Raw genomic sequence first — 18,651 nt, 5'->3', positions numbered from 1 at the left:
TTAGTTTATTTATAGCTCACTTTGTAACTTTCTAAGTAGCATTATATTTCTAGAAGTGATGAATAATACTGAAAAAAGATGAGAGAAAAAAGATCCAGAAAAGAGGACCAGAAGAGAAGACACTGAGGAAAACACTGCTAAATTGAAGTTAAAGACAATGTTCCAAAATAGTGCTCCTGTTAAAAAAAGATTCAAAACACACTAAGTTGGGCCATGACAATACCAAAAAGCAATTATGCATGCAAATTGGCTCATCCTCAATACCATAATTGGTTGATCACTTGTGCCTCCCACAAGTATTTCATGTGAGTTCTCCCATTCTTTAGGCTTTTTTTTTTGGGGGGGGGGGTACCATTGTCTAGAAAGGACTGCTGTCATTCTCCTGGAAATAATGAAAACTGGGATTAGAAAGGCTCAAAACTAATAAAGCAGGAAGTCTTTTTTAGTGTTTCTATGAGGGTAAGTCAAAAATATTGCTACAAAATCACAGAAACCTTTATAAACAAAAATAACTAATAGTGAAGCTATTTCACTCGACATACCCTCTATCTTGAGTTCTGGTGTGGCGCTGTGGGTTAATGTGCCAGACTACAAAGTCATTTGAACTGCAAGGTCGGCGGTTCAAGCTCACCAGCTGCTCCTCAGAAACCCTATAACTGTATCGCGCTGGGTCAGAGCCGACTCAACGGCACGTCACAACCACCACCACCCTTCTGAAGTCAGTGTTTTCATCTTTCAGAACCTTTCCTGTATAATTCCACCCTCTTCAATTTACAACAGCAAAATGGCAGTTTTTGTACGCACAAAGTTACTGATGTAACTTTGAAATGTCCTTTGACTTTTGGGAACAAACGTCTAAAGGGGCAGGATCAGAGCTGGAAGGTGGATGAGGTTAGATTTCTCAATGAAATTCTCAAAGACAGACCTTGTTACCCTTGAAGAATGAGCAGGTGCGTTGTTGTAATGGGAAAAAGTTTCTAAGCACAAGTTTCCTAGCCTTTTTTTCATCAATGCAGTTTTTAATTTTCTTAAAACTTCTTCACAATAAGCCTCTGTGATTGTCCTGTGTCCCTTGAGAAAAATCTATCAAGATTACCCCTTTGAAACAAACAAACAAACAAAACAGTCACCGCAAGCTTCTGAGCTGACCTCTCTGCCTTGAATTGAAGGGGCTCAGCAGATCCCCTTGGAAGTCACTGTTTTCAATGGACCATGATCTCTGGATTGTACTGGTAAATCCAAACACTTTGAGCTAGCTGATCTTCATGTAACACTTCTGCCATTCATTGCACCAAAAGCTTGCTGAGGCCAAGATGTTCACTTAAACTTGAAAATACCAAACCATTTGAGATCTCAACTTCACTAATTATCTACCATACCAATGCTATATGGTCTTCTTCTACCAGTTTCTGGACTTCAGCCACGGTTCCTTCATTCACCAAGGTTGATGATCTTCCCTCTCTTGGCTCATCTTTGAAGTCTTCCCAACCTTCCTTACAATATCTGAGCCATCTAAAAACTGCTGGCAGTGTAGGAGGTCACGTGTTGGTCTGTTAACCGCAAGGTCAGCGGTTTGAGCCTACCAGGCGCTCCATGGGAGAAAGATGAGGCTTTCTGCTCCCATAATGATATTTAGCCTCAGAAACCCTATACATGTCACAATTCGACAGCACACACTTAGCCAGCCAGCATTCCAGTAAACTAGTGAAACTCCAATGATTTAGGGAAAACATCCACTTTTTAACTTACAATTTGGTATTAGCCCTGACCTCAAAACCATTTTTTTTTCCTATGGCACAAAAAGTATCCTTTTTTTTTTTTTTTTTTTAAAGACATCCTAACAAGATTAAGACAAGTATATTACTGTTTGCAGCCAATCAGATTGCAGAGGCATGTTTAAACATGCTTTGTTTAGAAAAAAAAATGTGCAAGTTTGAACTAGAACCCTAGTAGCAATATTTTTTGAATTACCCTTGTATTTTCATGGAAGTAGAAGGCTCAAAGTATCCTAATCTAATTTTTACTCAGGGCCCATTAATACAAATATATAGGGTTCTAAAAATGGTTCTCAGTCAAGAGCAATTTTGTCCCCAGGAAAATGTGTGGCGATGTCTAGAGATAATACTGAGTATCACAACTAGGGGCTGCTATTGTCATCTAGTGGGCAGGAGAAAGGGAAGCTGCTAAACCGTCTACAGTACATGAAACAGCTCCCACAACAAAGAAATATATTGCTCAAAATTTCAGTAGTGTCCAAGTTCAGAACCCCTGTAGATTTAGGAATAAAAACACAGCTTGATAAACGCTCACAGTACTTATTACCTATTATCTTAATTTGCTCATTTCCCCCCCTTTTATCCTAGTATCAGTAGCATTTCATCTATTGAGATTGTAACTTTTAAACAGATCATTCAAAGCATCAGGAATTTAGAACACTAAGCCCATCCTTTGAGAGAAAGGCATTATCAGAAGTATATCAATATGAAATGACAACATCAATCTTTCACTTCAATTTCATACTAAGACCACCGTTGTTATTAATTTCCATCAAGTTGGTTCTGACCCATAGTCACCTTGTGTAGGGTTTCCCAAGAGTGAGATAGAACTGCCAACCTTGCAGATCAAACCAACTTTGCAGTCCAGCACATTAACCCACAGCACCATAGGGAGTCAAATTTTATTATACATGACCAGGAAGAAAAATATGATGTCACTAGCATTTGATGGCCTAGAGAAGAAAACAAAAACAGAAATTATTCAAAAACCTAAGTTCAGTGAGGTTCAAGATATCTGAAGTTCTAGATGAAGAATTTGTTGGAGGAGAAAAAAATAGAAATAGCTATTAGAGATATTAAGAATAAAATAGTAGCCATGGAAAACAATCTGACATCAATTTGAACTTAAGGAAAAGAAAGATAATTAAGGACAAAGAGTCATCATCATTTATTTCTGGGAATCAAGTTAGGTCACCTACAGAGACGAGGAAGTTTTAACAAGAAAGATAAATTTAATATACACTTGCATAAGCTGGACACCTCAAGCTGAGTGTCACAGTTATGAGGGCATGACTAGGATGCATGATTTGTAGGTGAAAAGACTGTCACAGCAGAGACACTATCCCAAGTATCGAGCCAAGTTAAGAATCTAGTAAACCTTTACCTTCACAGCTCCCTTTCCTCCCCAAAAACATAGCCTCCCTCAACCCTCAACAGATCAAAAGGAGAAGTTTTGACCTCTTGTGGGCACAAGCTGATGTCATCACTTTCTAGATCTGAGTCATCACACAGATGGATTCTTCAACACACATTTCCAACAAATTACCCTTATGTGAAGTTGCCTTAGATGCAAAAAAAAAAAGTGACCCCAGTATACGTCACTGAATTTGAGAGACAAGAAAGAATCTAAAAGATTTCAAAAGAAGAAAATAACAAATATAAACGTAAATGGCAACCTAAGTTGAAAAAATGCAGGACTTCCAAAGCAATCTATGGGAAAATACAAGTATAAATATGCTCTCTCTAGACTGACATTTTCAAAAGCAGGGATCCTTCCCTGATTTTTCACAAAATCTGTACAAACATTAACACGTAGCACAGTGCTTGGTGACTGACTCTACTGAATTAATGCAATGCATCCGTGAATAAAAAGGGAATGACAACTGACCTACCTTCTTTTGGGTCTTGTGTTGTATAGATGCCTACACTGAGTCATAAGTTTGGAAAATGGATTCATATTTTTGGATGCTTATACACATACCTTCCTCCTTCATGTAACAGGCACAATGACAATGTCACCAAGACCTAAGAGAAGAAGGCTTTAAAGAAAACAAATTCTACAACAATATCACTCAAAGCAACAGGAGCCAACATGTTCAGGGTCTAAGTTACTCAGACGGCAGGTCCAGACAAAATAAACATTTGCACTATTACCTTTTTGTTATGTTGCCATGGGAATCTATGTTTGCAGGGAATTTTATTTTCTCCAACCAGATGATAGAACAGTAAAGGGGGAATAGTTTTGATGAACAAGAGAAGCTTATAAATATAAAGCCAGGAAAAACAAGAAATCCTACAGGTTTGTATAGGGTCACATGGCTATAGAATCTGTCAATATGTGAGATTTACTCAAGTGAATAAACAGAGAAGTCCTTGTGGCCTCATAGGCAAGACATTAGTGAATAGGGTAAAAAACAGTCTGAAAGCTACTATAATTACTACAATGGGGAAAAAGGAGGGATAGTTGCACAGAAAATACAGATCTCAATGCTATATGTAGAGAGTGCAGTGGTTACGAACCAGGCTGCTAATTTCAAGGTTAGTGGTTCAAAACTACCAGCAGTTCCACGAGAGAAAGATAAGGCTTTCTGCTCCCGTACAGATTTACAGCCTTGGAAACCCTATGCAGGGTTGCTGAGTTGGAACCCATTCCACAGCACATAACCACCACCAACCACAATGCTGAAGTGTTGAGGAAAGGTTAAAATAAGTTTTAAAATATGACCCAATAGTAAGGGGAGTCCTGGTGTGGCACTGTAGGATAAGCACTGGACTGCTAAGCTTAAGGTCAGTTCAAACCCATCAGCTACTTCTTGAAACCCTACACAAGGTTGCTATGAAGACAACAAGAAGAAAGGGAAACCCAGAATCTGCCCAAAGAAGATAGGAAAACACTGAAACTGCTACCATTTATCAACTGAAATTTACAGCTAGTAATCTCTTTGCTCCTTCCTTTTGGCAATAAAAAGTGAAGTAAGCCAGTGTTCCAGAGGTGGGCTGGCTTACCCTCAATTTCCAGGATCTACTAAAAACACTGGAGTCCTGGTGTGGCACTGCAGGAAAAGTACTGGGCTTCTAACCACAAGGTCTGCAGTTCAAACCTACCAATTGCTCCTTTAAAAAACAGGGTCATTCGTTCTGAGTCAAGCCCAACTCAACAGCACTTATACCACCACTACTGCCTCTAATCCTCTGGGCCTGCTGGATTGGGAGGGGTGGGGAAGGTCAGGGCTCATGTACCAATGCCCCACATATCCTTGCCTCTCCAATCCAAACTCTTAATGTAAGGTTTTTAGCTCATTCAGGTATAGCCATACAGATCTTCCAGCCATTCCTGAGAAATGCCAACCTCTCACTTGTCTCAGGGCCTTTGTACTTGCTGCTCCTTCAGCCTGGAAATGTACATCTCTCTCTCCCCCATGTATGCCCAACCAGTGTATTCCCTTATCTTCTTCATGTTTTTGCTCAATATCGCTTTAAAACTAAGGCTTACTTACCCTGACCACCCTTGTTTAAAAAACAATGCACCACAGCCATCCCAGCATTCCTCATTTGTTTCATTTTCCCATAGTATTTACCATGTGACATGATAAAATGTACTTATTTATTATCTATTTCCACTACTAATCCCCTCCCCCTTAGGAAATAAAGCATCTTAAGGACAGAAATGTTTGTTTTGCTCATACTCCATCTCAAGCATCTAAAAAAAAAAAAAAAAAAGTGATTCAAGCATAATAGATGCTCAAGGTATCTATATAACAGCAGGAATTCTGTCCTCAAGTAAATTAGTGCAAACCTATTTTCCTTCTCTTTTCCCTCTGCCACCCTGAGCCCTATAACATTCCAAAGTTCAGAAAATGACACTAAAGGCTAAAATACAGGTGTCATCCCAGTCTCTTCCTTCTTCTCCTAACATTCAACCTGGTAGCGGAGCATGTCCAGACCCAGGATCTAGTTGTCAAAAGTGTGACATTTATAGACCACCAACACCCCTGCCTGTTCCCTAGAATAAACCCTTAAAAAGCTTAAATGTTGGGAAACGGGTTATATGAGGGGCTTCAAAAAGTTCATGGAAAAATAGAATAGAAAGATAATGGAATTTTCCCACAAACCTTTTGAAGCCCCCTTGAATGTACTTATGACCCTGTAGAGGTTTTCCAAGGAGCGGCTTGGTGGGTTTGAACCATCAATCTTATGATTGTAGAGCTTATGCTATCAGGACTTAAAGTATCTTTTAGAAAACATATTTCAAGTCTAAAAAGGTGTTTGTTTTGTTTTTATCCTAGAGAAACGTGTATATGACTTTTAATACAGTACATCTATGAGAAAAAAATCCCTAGGTTCCCAGTCAGCGGGGCCGATTTTGTAATGAGGTTTTTTAACACTATAGTAATTACAGGGAGTGCGGTGGCTCTGTACGATAAATACTGGACTATGAACCACAAGGCCAGCAGTTCAAGCCCACCAGATGCTCCACTATACAGCCTCAAAAACCCTACACAGGGTTGCTATGAGTTTAAACTGACTCAGTGGCACTTAACAACAGTAATTACACCTCTTGGATAGGAACACATTTCTACCAAATCTTACAGTACAATAGAGAGAAAAAACCCAATGCATTTCAAAGGTCCCAAGAGATAGTTCTATTTCTGTCTTATACTTAAAACACAAAGATGTAACAGGTAGTTTCAACTTTACATAAATGTACACTGAAGAAGTTCAAACCAGTGGAATTCATAAACTCAGTTATTATATATTGCCTGGTGTGGTGCTGCGGGTTAATACACTGGACTGCAAAGTCAGTTTGAAATGCAAGGTTGGCGGTTCAAGTTTACCAGGCACTCCTCAGAAATCCTATACAGGGTCGCTATGAGTTAGAAGTGACTTGACAGCAATTAACAACAACAACAAAGAATTTTTGGACTCCTGGTGTGGTACTGTAGGATAAGGAGATGGTGGTGGTGGTAATGTGCCATATAGTTGGTTCTGACTCATAGCGACCCTGTATAGGATTTCCAAAGCTGTAAATCTTTACAGGAGCAGAAAGCCTCATCTTTGTCCTGCAAAACCGCTGGTAGTTTCAAACTAGCTGACCTTGAGGTTAGCAACCCGACTCATAACCACTAAGTTACCAGAGCTCCTTGGACTGGTAACCACAAGGTCGATGGTTCAAGCTCACCAGCCACTTTGTGGATAAAAAGATGAGGCTTTCTGCTCCCACAAAGATATATATAGCCTCAGAAATCCTACACAGGGTCTCTATGAGTTGAAAGTGACTCAATGGCACTTAAGAGCAACAATTCTTGAAGAAAAAATCTTTTTAAAATCTGGGCAACGAGTTCAAATCTTTATTTATCAATTCTGAGGAAAAGACATTAATGAGTTAAGTCACTACTCTCAGATTAGCAGGGCAATGGCACAGGTGGGACTGGTTGTCAATAATCATAGCTCCATTACAGGTGACTCAGCAACCCCTTTCTTCACAAAAGGAGGAACGGGAAGCAAACTATACACACGAAGATGTCACAACCCGAGCCCAGCAGCCCAACAGGAAAAGAGACTACTCTTTGGTTTGTTCTTGGGGTAGTCCGTAGTACTCTGAATATTTAAAGAAAAGGAAACAGGGAGAGACCTCAGGGGCACATCCTCCTCATTGATCAGGAAATCAGGAATGTCATCTTTGCAGATTCAGAAATGATACACCAGGAAAACACTGTGAAGGGTGTAAGAGTTAAGGGCAACAGAAGTAAAAACTATTATGTACATAATTCTTCCATAACAATAATCTACAAGTAGATACATAAATATGTAAAATGAACAGATACGGAAGGCAGGATGTGATGATACCCATGAATATATAGAAGTTTGGCAGAAGATTATTCTATATATGTTAAAAAAAAAAAAAAGGTATCTTTTTATTTGTACCCTGGTTGATTCCAAAAGGAAGATGCAAAGTACAAATGGTAGCTGAAACTTAACTTTTATAAAAAGCTTTATTTATTTTTACTATATTTATTTATAACATACAATCCTGTTCCACAAAGCATTTTAAGACGTTAAATTAGACTTCTTAGTATATTTTGGCATTCTCTTACAAAAAGTTTTATTATACACTTTACAGACTATGGATAAAGTGCTTGGAACATAGTAAGCCATCCATAAAATGTAGTTTTTACACTAGATTATAAACTCTATTAAGAAGCAGCACTGTCTTGTTTGGCACTTGACCTCAAGAATTTAGCCTGTTAACTGGCCCAAAGTTGATGCTTAATAAATAGAGTTAAATTAACGACTATGATCAGAGTCCTGGTGTGGCGCAGTGGGTTAATGCACCAGACTGCAAAGCCATTTGAACTTCAAGGTTGGTGGTTCAAGCTCACCAGTTGCTCCTTGGAAATCCTATACAGGGTCACTATGGGTAGGAACCGACTTGATGGCACTTCACAACAACAACATGATCATACAGTAGTTCTTAACCTGGATCACCTTAATTTATGTTTACCGGCAGTGTTACCACCTCCCCTAATCAACAGCAAAGGACTGGAAAAACCATACCTAAGAGGAAAGGCATTTAAGTTCCTGTTTGTATTTCCTTAAACTCACCACAAAGATTCTCCCCTTCTGTCCCAAAACCACAAAATCAATGCTTTGCAACAATGTATTCTTAAACAATTTTGCTTCATTTCCCCTCACAGACAATGCACAAAGTTCCCTAAAACTACAAGGCTTAGATCAGTTCCCTTTCCTCTTAAACAAGGAAAGACAAATTTGTAAAACTGTATCATTTTCCAGTCTAATGCCTTCATCTTTGGTTTTTAGTTGGGTACCACACAGGCTGATCTTTGCTTTTTACTACATTCTAGAAATTAAAGAAAAAAACAATGAGAACAGGATTAAAAGGGGGAGAGCTACACATCAAAGTAAACACACTTCAAAGTAATCAAATTAGGAAACTGAATACATTTTTGAATGATGCTGCATTCCTTTAATTATTTGCAGAGAGGCAGGCATTTTTTTTGGAGTAGACTTCAGGTCCAGTCCTACTAGCCAAACCAGAAATTCTGTCATTACTATATCATAGTTGCAACTCTCATTTAACAATTGATTTCTTGATCTTTTTCACCAGACTTGAATCCAAATTTCCAATTCATTTGGATTAGACTTTTAACTATTCCTTAAAATCAAAACTCCTCTCAGAGAAAGAAGATAAAGAAAACTTACACGGGCAATTAAGGAAATACTAAGGCAAGTCCCAAGAAACATTTTATGTCACTCCTAAAAAGTTGCTAATTGAAAAAAAGCTACTCTGAGATAACACTTATTTGTAAATCTAAGTTCTGGTATTGACTTTTTGCTTATAGTCAAATTTCCTATCGTTTCAGTTGTATTTTCCTCTACCAATACTCCGTAAGTTACAATCTCTCTCTCTCTCTCTCTCTCTCTCTCTCTCTCTCTCTCACACACACACACACACACACACACATACCATTTGACTTCCAGGAGATTTCAACTCATGACCATTCCATGTACGTCACAATAGAAATGTGCTCTACAGGGCTTTAAATGGCTAATGTTTTCCCAAAGTAGATCGCCTTTTCTTCAGGGGCATCTCTGGCAAGACTCAAACATCCAGCATCATCTCAGGTAGCATTTGTATCACCCAGGGACTTGGGCTGCCTATTAATTCCCCTAAAAATACTTAGTAGAAACACTACTTTAAAATAAATAACACAACACAATAAAACCTCTGCTTCCCTGAAAAGAACACAAGAAACTTAACAGTGGTTGTTTCTGAAGAAGGAAGGACGATGGCTGGGGAACAAGAAAGGAAGGGAGGGAACCTTTTCTTGAAATACTTTTTTATATCTTTTGAATTGTATAAAATGTGAACATACAACCTATTTTTAAAAATCTGTTCAACAAAATTACTTGCAAATGACAGATACCACTGGTTTCTGTAAACCAGAAAAGTATTGGTTGATTGGTTATGTGCTGTGGAGGTGGAGTCTGTTCCAACTCATAGCAACCCTATATAGGGCTTCCTAGGCTGTAAATCTTTATGGGAGCAGAAAACCTCATCTTTCTCCAGAGGAACAGCTGGTAGTTTCAAACTGCTGACCTTAAGGTTAGCAGCCTGGCTCATCCTAGAAAAGTATAGCACTAATGAAATAGGAAGCTCATTTTAGTGACACTTTATTGTAAACTTTGTTCTCTGGTCTAGTGTAGAACTATTCAGACCAACAGTAGGGAAATCTTGCATGTAAACTTTTTCAAGTTCACCTAGCTGAGTTATTCTGCTGTATCTCTCCATCAGAGCTTAAATAGAAACACTGAAAACAAAAACTTGATATTATAAAAATAAAGGTGTCAGCTCAAATATAAAGGTAAGTTAATGAACTATAAAAGGAAGCAATGATCCAAATATACTTTTGATAATTAGCAAATCAATAAATATATCATGAATGCAAGGAATACTGCAAATTCCATGAAAACATAAACTGTCAATATTGTTAAAACGTGAGGAAAATGTCAAGCCTAATTCCATCTGCAACATAACTCAAACAGCTTGAACTAGAAAATGCAATATGATCTGTTGCAGGGCACAATTGCACAACCTCAATTACCCAGAAGATTCTACCAAACAGGAAATTCATGATGTGACTTTAAGGAACTCAGGAATTATATGTAAAGATTAACACATAAAAAAAGTTGCAATAGGTTCCTATGCAAAAACATATTTTACAGACCCCTTCCTTTTCAAGTGATGCATGAATTACTAAAATCCAGAAAAAGCTGAAAATGAAATCTGATATTTTAGTTTCAGATCTGAAGTACCCAGATTATAGCAAATCTATAGTATAAACCTTAGAAACAAGGGAGAAGTTGGTGAAATATTTCAAGTCTGGAAATTTTTTGATACCAATTTAATTTAAAACACTTGCCTTGTAAATAAAAGCATGAAACGTCTCTATCTTGTACCTGAAGTCATAAAAGATAAGATTACTGCAAACTCTAAGGGCCTTTAAAAACACAGTACATAGGAATTATGGCAACTTAAAATCATATCCAATGCTTTCCAGCATGGTTAACTTTTTGATCTCTTGAGAGCGTCCAACGGTCCTGAACATCATTTGCTCCAAATAAGAAAACTGTTTTGTCAGACAATCCTTAAATGAGCAGAGGAATGAGACTAATGAGTGAGGCGGCCGGTTTCTCAAACAGCGGGGTTCCTGCAAGCATAATCACCACCACTACCCCCTCCACGAAAAGGAAATACGCTTTCAACCGAATCGGAAACACACCACTCAAACTGGCACTGTGTTCACCGAGATAAAGTCGGTATTTTAAGCTACATCGCTCGCTGCTAATTCAAGTGCGAATTCAAAAAGGACGCCTCTAAAAAGCCGAATTTCAACAGAGCTTTTACAAAACAGTCCCGGATGAGCTCCCTGCCCTGGTCAATTTCGTTCAGAGGATCCCGGGCTCCCAGTCCGGCTCTGTCCCGCTGCTGCTCCGGGCAGATGTGGAGCTCCAGGATGAGCCCTTCTGTTCGACGCCAGCAGGGACACCCAAAGCAGAAGGCACCCTCGCCCCTGTCCCCGGAGTAGCAGCCTTCTGAGAAGCTCTCGCAAGGTGGGAACCAGGACCGAATTTACCCCCGTCCCCACCCCACCCCAGCGTGGAACTGGATCGGGAACACGACTGACCACCTACTTGGTGTGCAAATGGGGGTGCAAGGGTGCATGAAAGAGCTGGAAGGAGCAGCGATGCCGCCCGCCCCCCCCCCCCGCGCGGAAAATTCCTGCCGCTTGGCGCATCGCAGAGCGGTGGGGGCAGGCCTGGCCCTGGGTCGTGAGGGGCCACTGCTGCCCACCTTGGCCTCAGGCCCGGAAACACTCACCAAACGGAGCCATAGGCACCGGAGCCCACAGGGGACAGGTTCTGATAGCGTTCGGGCACCTCCCAGATAGTCTTGTTCAGCTCCTGCCGGTAGAACGTGGGCCTCTCCTGAGACATCTTCCCAACGGCGGCGTCAGGGTGAGGAGGTGTCCCCCGCCTCCGTAGCCGCTCCCGGACTCTCGCCGCCTGCCCAGCCGGGCTGGGACCCTACGCTGGCCGCCCGCGCAGGTGCGGCTGCCGCAGCCCGGCCGACTCCCGCGCGCGCGCGGCCCCTGTCAGAAGCAGCAGCTAGGTGAGTCTTAGTGACGGCAGCGAGCCCAGTTAAGTGCAGGGGCGTGCTACGGTGCTCAGGGCTGCGCCCGCCGCAATCCCCCTGCACACTCTCCCGGGCCAGGCCAACTCAGGGGTGAGTCGCCAGACTCTAGCTGCAACGCCCGCTGAAGCTCCAGTGGTCGCGGCTGCAGAGCCAGCAAGCAGAGCCCTCCCGCCTTATTCTCGCGAGAGGAACTCCCGGGACTCTCCGCGAACCGAGATTTTACCCAATATGGAACCTACTTGCGGGAGGGGTTTCGAGATGGGAGAAGACGGGAGAAGTATTTCTCGCGAGAAGAGAGCAACAGCTGGAGCCCAGAGGCAGGAACACCCAAGGACTGATCTCCCTCCTTAAGGGCGCGAAGGCTGTCTCTGGAAGGAAGGGACTAGCGAGCAGCACGTGTCTCGTGCGCCCTCCTGTGGTGAACGGGGAGAAATGCTTGGCTTCATGCTACATCGGTGACTAGTAAGACTTTGGGAAACGTCAACTTCCAAAACATAACTTACATAAAAAAGGAGAAACGGCCAGAAAGCCGTTGCATTTCCATCTGCTCAAGGGCATATGGCTTATTCTCCAGGATTCTGACGAAGTCTGTCCCAAAGGCAACTATTAGCCCTGTATGGAGTCCTGGTAAGGCGCAGCAGGATGAGCACTTGACTTCAAGGCCAGTTTGAAGCTCAGGGTTGGCGGTTCAAACTCACCAGCCGCTCCTCGGAAGCCCTGCAGAGTCGCTATGAGTCGGAATTGATTTGATGGCACTTAACAACACGGAGTCCTGGACCAGCCGCTTCACCGAAGAAACTTGAGACTTTTTGGTCCCGGAAATTTTTACAGTCTTGGAAACCCTATACAGGGCCGCTATGAGTCGGAACCAACTCCACGGTACATAACCACCACCACCACCATGGAGTCCTGGTGTGACAATGTAGGATAAGCACAGGACTTAACATAATGACTTCAACAGTATTTAACAACGTAACAAAGTGCCTTCGAGGTGGTTCCACTCATAGTGAGCCTGTCTAGGGGTTTTCAAGGAGCAGCTGGTGGTTATGAACTGCTGACCTTGTGGTTCACAGTCCAATGCTGTTCCTACAGCGCCACACCAGGATTCTTTGAACTGGGGGTTTTTTCCAGCTAAACTCTCCTAATAATTCTCACTTTTGTGTGAAGAAGAATCAACCTGGGAATTTGTTTTAAAATGCAGATTTCCAGGACCCATAGAAATCGAATTAGGTAAGTCTAAGGTAGGCAGTGAACCGACTGGATGGCACTTAACAACAACAACAACAAGGTAGGCAGTAAGAAAGTACATTATTATCATACACACTAGGCAGTTCTGATTTAAGAACGTCTTGGATATCTTCCTCTGATAGGCATTTTAAAAACCATTACCTTGAGAATTTGAAACTGACTCCTGCCCTGAAGATTCTTCCAATGAAGAGGACTTTTAAGCATTCTATTCAATTCATGCATTTCAGAGTTAGAAAGAGAAGGAGGCAGAGTCTTTATTCCTTCAGTGTCTCTTTGGGCAAGTCAATTGACCTTTCTTAGACTTAAGTTCCAACTTCTGCAAAGCGTTTTTACTGCCTTACCTTCCCACTGCAAGAAGCAGTCATCCAGTGAAAACACCGAAACTTGTGAGGCAGAAGCACCTGGGATTCCAGATGCTTCTATCCTCAATTTCCTCACAGAACTAACGTGTGATCTGAAGACTTAAGTGAATTAATTGATGTGAAGTGCAGATCTCGAGACTTGGCACCTACTTGTTGTTAAGTGCCATGGAGTCAATTCTAACCCATAGCAACCCTGTATAGGGTTTCCAAGGAGCAGAGGGTGAGCTTGAACCACCGACCTTGCAGTTCAAACAACTTTGCAGTCTGACGTATTAGCCCACAGTGCCACACCAGGCACCTAGTAGGCCTCCAACAAGAGTGTAAAACCTCGAAGTGAGTTGAGGCCTGGGTCACACACTTAAGCACTCTCCTGGGGTTCGGGACTGGCGACCCAACTATCCCTCTGCCCGCTCCCCAACGCTCCACGCCCGCCCAGAACGCCCACGGGTTCTGCCGCAACGGCTCGGGAACCGCCGGCGTCTGCATCCGCGTCTACAGCGCCGCCATCTGGGCGGGAGCCGCATTGGACCCCAGCTCCACACTCCCGCCTGCGCCCAGGACCCAGGTGAGTCGCTGCTGGGAGGCGCCTGGCAGTCGGGGGCTGCAGGATGGGAGCGGTGAAGCCCACACGTGTGCCTGGGCATGAAGAACCAGCCTCTCTTTACGTGTCGAAGCCCCGGGCGGGTTGTGTCTGCCTCATCAGGGCCACGCATATCGCAGGCACTCAGTCAATATTTGAGGGATGAATGTATGAGGATCGTCTCTGGGAGCTCAGAGGTATCGTCTCTGTTTTAACAGGACGCGGGGGATGACTAAGACAAGAGACAGCTTGTCTTGTGCATTTTGCAAGCTGAGTCCTTTCAAAGCCGCTTGCCTGGATGCCCCCGACCTTGTCCGCTGCCCACGCCCTAACCACCCCACTCTATCCATCTCCTCCTGAGGTTTGACTGCCCAAACTTGACAGTTTTTGTTCATTTGGGGCTTTCTGCCTGACCTTCCTCCCTCACTAGTCCTTTTTTCTTCCTGTCAAATCCAATCTATTTTTCAGGACCCTGTGACGCTTTGACAACACCCCAACCCAATAATGAGTGTCTTGCCTTCACACTCCACAGGTTTTACTCTTACTGCATTACATTACAGGTAGTTGTGGATAGTTGTTTATGTGTCTAATGAGCAGGCAATTCCTTGAGGGCTGTGTGTCTTATTCATTCTGTTACTAGACAGTTATTGAACGATACTAAAAAGCAATGCGTTTTCTATATTTGAAAGTCATTTCCCCTTAAAACCTAGGTAGTAACTGACTAAGAGACTGTTTATGCAAATGCTTAACTTGAAATTCTGATAGTGAATTTTGCTTTCCCATGATTGTAGAGAATGTACAGGATTTCAATACTATTGAGTCAATACAGAGAGTTGTGCTGTGTTCAAACTTTTTATTCTTAACTTTAAAAACACTTTTAAACATAAGTAATGTAAACGAACAAATGGATGGATGGGGCAAATATGGGAGGAGTTAAGTCAAAAGTGCATATATTTTTACAGTGCCCCCAAACTTAGCACTAGAAGACTGACTAAAAATAATTGGCTACATCTACGGTGGTCTTCATACTTCTCTGTGTACTTTACCTGGAGGACTTCCTAAAACAGATTTCTGGACTTTCACCAGAGTTTCTGATTCAATATGACTACATGAGGCTTGAGAATTTGCAACCCTAATAAATTCTGTGTCTGGGCATCAAGTATGGATGACAGAGATTAAGTGAATTTCTCATTTGAAGTGCTCCAGATACTCCAAATTATGTTACATTTGTAGAATAAGAAAATGAAAATTTAAGTAGTTCAAACCCATTGTCTACCAAACTTAAATATGTCTCTGATGTCAGGAAGCATCAGGGAGTCATTTTCTAAAAGGACATTTATTATCGAGATTATGTGTAAAGCTTACTATAGTGTTGATTACACTAAGTACAGTAGTCTGGTCAGACTGATGCCTTCAAGAGTCATTAATAGAGAGTCTCCCTTTTGTGTCTTAGCATCATCCCATCAGTGTAGTCTAGATCATTAACTCATCACTTATTCCATACTGGAGTGCATCTGGCACTTCTCAGTAGGAGCTTCTGGTCGTCCACCTTATCTAGGAGGGTCCTACTGTTGTTAGGTGTCATCAAGTTGGTTCTAATTCATAGTGACATTGTCAGTTCTAATTTTTTGTACAACTGAAGGAAACACTGCCTGGTCCTGTGTCATTCTCATAATCATTCCTACGTTTGAGCCTACTACTGTAGCCAATGTGTCAGTCCATCTCATTTAGAGTCTTCCTGTTTTGATTTTACCTTACCAAGCATGATGTCTTTCTCTAGGGATTGGTTCCTCCTGATAACATGTCCAAAGTACATGAGATGAAGTCCCACCTCCTCACTTCTAAGGCGTATCCTGGCTGTACTTCTTTTAACATAGATTTGTTAGCTCTTTTAGCAGTCAATGATATATTATTCTTTTCTAACACCATAATTCAAAGGCATCAGTTTTTCTCTGGTCTTTCATATTCATTATCCAGTTTTTGCATGCATGTGGGATGATTGACAATACCATGGCTTGGGTATTTTAGTCTTCAAAGTGCCATTTTTGCTTTTTAACACATTAAAGAGCTCTTTTGCATTAGATGTTCCCAGTGCAGTATGTTGTTTTCTTGACTTCTACTTTCATGGGCATTGATTGTGGATTCAAGTAAAATGAAATCCTTGATAACTTCAATATTTTCTCCTTTTATCATGATGATTCTTATTGGTCTAGTTATGAAGATTTTCGTTTGCTTTCCATTAAGGTGTAATCCATACTGACAGCTGTATTATTTGATCTTGATCTGTGGTGCTTCAAATCCTCTTCACTTTCAGCATACAAGGTTGTGTCGTCTGCACATTGCAGATTCTTTATGAGCCTTCCTCCAGTCGTTATGCCCCATTCTTCTTCTTCATATAATCCAACTTCTTGAATTATTTGCTCATCATACAGATTGAATAAATATGGCGAAAGGATCCCCTGGCACACACTTTTCCTAATTTTAAACCACTCAGAATCCTGTATTCTGCTTAAACGACTGCCTGTTGGTCTGTGTACAGGTTCTACATGAGCACAATTAAGTATTCTGAAATTTCTGTTCTTTGCCGTATTATCCATACTCTGATATGATCCACACAGGTGAACATCTTTCTGTATCCTCTTTTCAGACAAGATCCATCTAATGTCATCAATGACATTCATCGTTCCATGTCCTCTTCTGAATCCAGTTTAAATTTCTGGCAGTTTTCTGTTGATGCACTGCAAAAATTTACTTGCAGCAGTTTTTTCACTCAGCCATGGCCAAGATCAAGGCTCAGGACCTTTGCAGCAAGAAGGAGGAGCTGCTGAAACAGCTGGACGACCTTAAGGTAGAGTTGCCCCAGCTGTGCTGGGTGGTGGTGCGGCATCCAAGCTCTGTAAAATCTGAGTTGTCCACAAATCCATTGCCCAGGTTCTAACTGTCATCAACCAGACTCAGAAGGAGAACCTCAGGAAGTTCTACAAGGGCAAGAAGTACAAGTCCCTGGATCTGCAACACAAGAAACCAAGTGCCATGCACCACAGACTCAATAAACATGAGGAGACCCTAAAACCAAGAAACAGCAGCAGAAGGAACAGCTATACCCACTGTGGAAGTGCACAGTCAAGGCCTGAGCATCGTACATCAATAAACACAAACTGGCTGACCTGTTAAAAATTTTTTTTTACTTTGCTAGGGTCCTGCTAATGCATGCAAATTAGCTATTAGGGTTCCCCTGAAGTTAAAAAAGACATAATGGAGCTGGTAAAATTTGAGAGAAGACCACGGAAATAAATAAGGCAATCATGTGCTTTCCTTTGCTGCTTTTAGTCAGTTAGTTATTCAAGGACTGTTCCTTTAGCGTCAGAGTCAGAGATAGCTTTCCATTTGCCCCTCCTCACTGGGACCACAAAAGCTTTCAACCTGAATACCTCTGTCCTAGATTATTGTAATATTCATTGTTTCTAACTAGTTTCCTGCCTCAAGCACTGTCTAGTAGCTCCATGGCTTAGTTGGTTAAAGCGCCTGTCTTGTAAACAGGACATCTTGGGTTCAAATCCCAGTGGGGCCTCGTTAGCTTTGGACTCCTGGTGTGGCGCTGTGGGTTAATGTGTTGGACTGTAAAGCCAGTCTGAACCACAAGGTTGGTGGTTTAAGCTTACCAGTCGCACCTAGGAAACCCTAGGTTGAGAAGGAAACCCATGAGAAGGAGAATGCAGACATTGAATGCATATAAAACATGACTGGAGAAGACAGGCGAACTGGGCTTCCAGAAAATAAATGGCAAAGTCTTTATCAACAAAGCTGTTGAGAGCAAAAACAAGTTCTTACACGAGTATTGTCACCGAGGTGCCAGTACATCTGCTCTGGAGGACCATTTCAATAAAACCATTCTTCACAAAGTTATGCAGGTCAAGAACTTTGGACGTTCTACCAGTACCAATACCATCTCCTTCAGCTAGGTTTTGGGACCAAGAGAATGTTTAGAATGTTCTTCAGACAAAAGATAGCTGGGATACTAGATGTCTTTGAGTGACTACCTGCAAAGAATTGTATCATAGTTTGTAATGATTCACACAGTCAAAAGACTTTGTATAGTCAATAAAGCACAAGTAAACACCTTTGTGGTATTCTCTGCTTTCAGCAATAATATCTCTAATTCCATGTCTTTTTCTGAATCCAGATTGAATTTCTGGCAGTTCCCTGTCAATGTACCATTGCAACTGTTTTTGAATTATCTTCAGCAAAATTTTACTTCAATTTTAATGATATTGTTAGATGTTCACATTCCATTGGGTCACCTTCCTTTGGGATGGACTCAGATATGGATCTCTTCCAATCACTTGGCCAGGTAGCTGTCTTTCGAATTTCTTGTTGAAAAATTTCAGTTGGTATTCTGTCAATTCATGGAGCCTTGTTTTTTTGCCAATATCTTCAGTGCAGCTTAGACTTCTTCCTTCAGTACCATTG

At 41.6% G+C, this 18,651-nt stretch overlaps 1 protein-coding gene, 1 non-coding gene and 1 pseudogene across 4 annotated transcripts in view; 2 read left to right on the top strand and 1 right to left on the bottom strand.

Annotated features, from left to right (window-relative positions):
* The window catches only part of MAPK14 (mitogen-activated protein kinase 14), a 115,402-nt gene extending 103,254 nt beyond the window's left edge, over positions 1 to 12,148 (bottom strand). For 2 of the 3 annotated variants that reach the window (XM_006860404.1, XM_006860403.1), the window contains exon 1: positions 11,677 to 11,792. In XM_006860404.1, the coding sequence (XP_006860466.1) occupies positions 11,677 to 11,792 (116 nt within the window). Of the gene's footprint in view, positions 1 to 11,676 lie in introns of all 3 variants that reach the window. The other variant, XM_006860402.1, reaches the window with a different exon arrangement.
* Positions 12,149 to 16,957: 4,809 nt separating this feature from the next.
* LOC102821254 lies at positions 16,958 to 17,315 on the top strand (annotated as a pseudogene).
* Positions 17,316 to 17,678: 363 nt separating this feature from the next.
* Positions 17,679 to 17,752, top strand: TRNAT-UGU. The gene has a single exon. It is a non-coding gene; the product is annotated as a tRNA-Thr (tRNA).
* The last annotated feature ends 899 nt before the right edge of the window (positions 17,753 to 18,651 follow it).

This window comes from Chrysochloris asiatica, unplaced genomic scaffold, assembly GCF_000296735.1.
Source record: "Chrysochloris asiatica unplaced genomic scaffold, ChrAsi1.0 scaffold00038, whole genome shotgun sequence".
Taxonomy (NCBI): domain Eukaryota; kingdom Metazoa; phylum Chordata; class Mammalia; order Afrosoricida; family Chrysochloridae; genus Chrysochloris; species Chrysochloris asiatica.
Note: the sequence above shows the minus strand (reverse complement) of the source record. Positions and strands in the feature narration are given on the sequence as shown.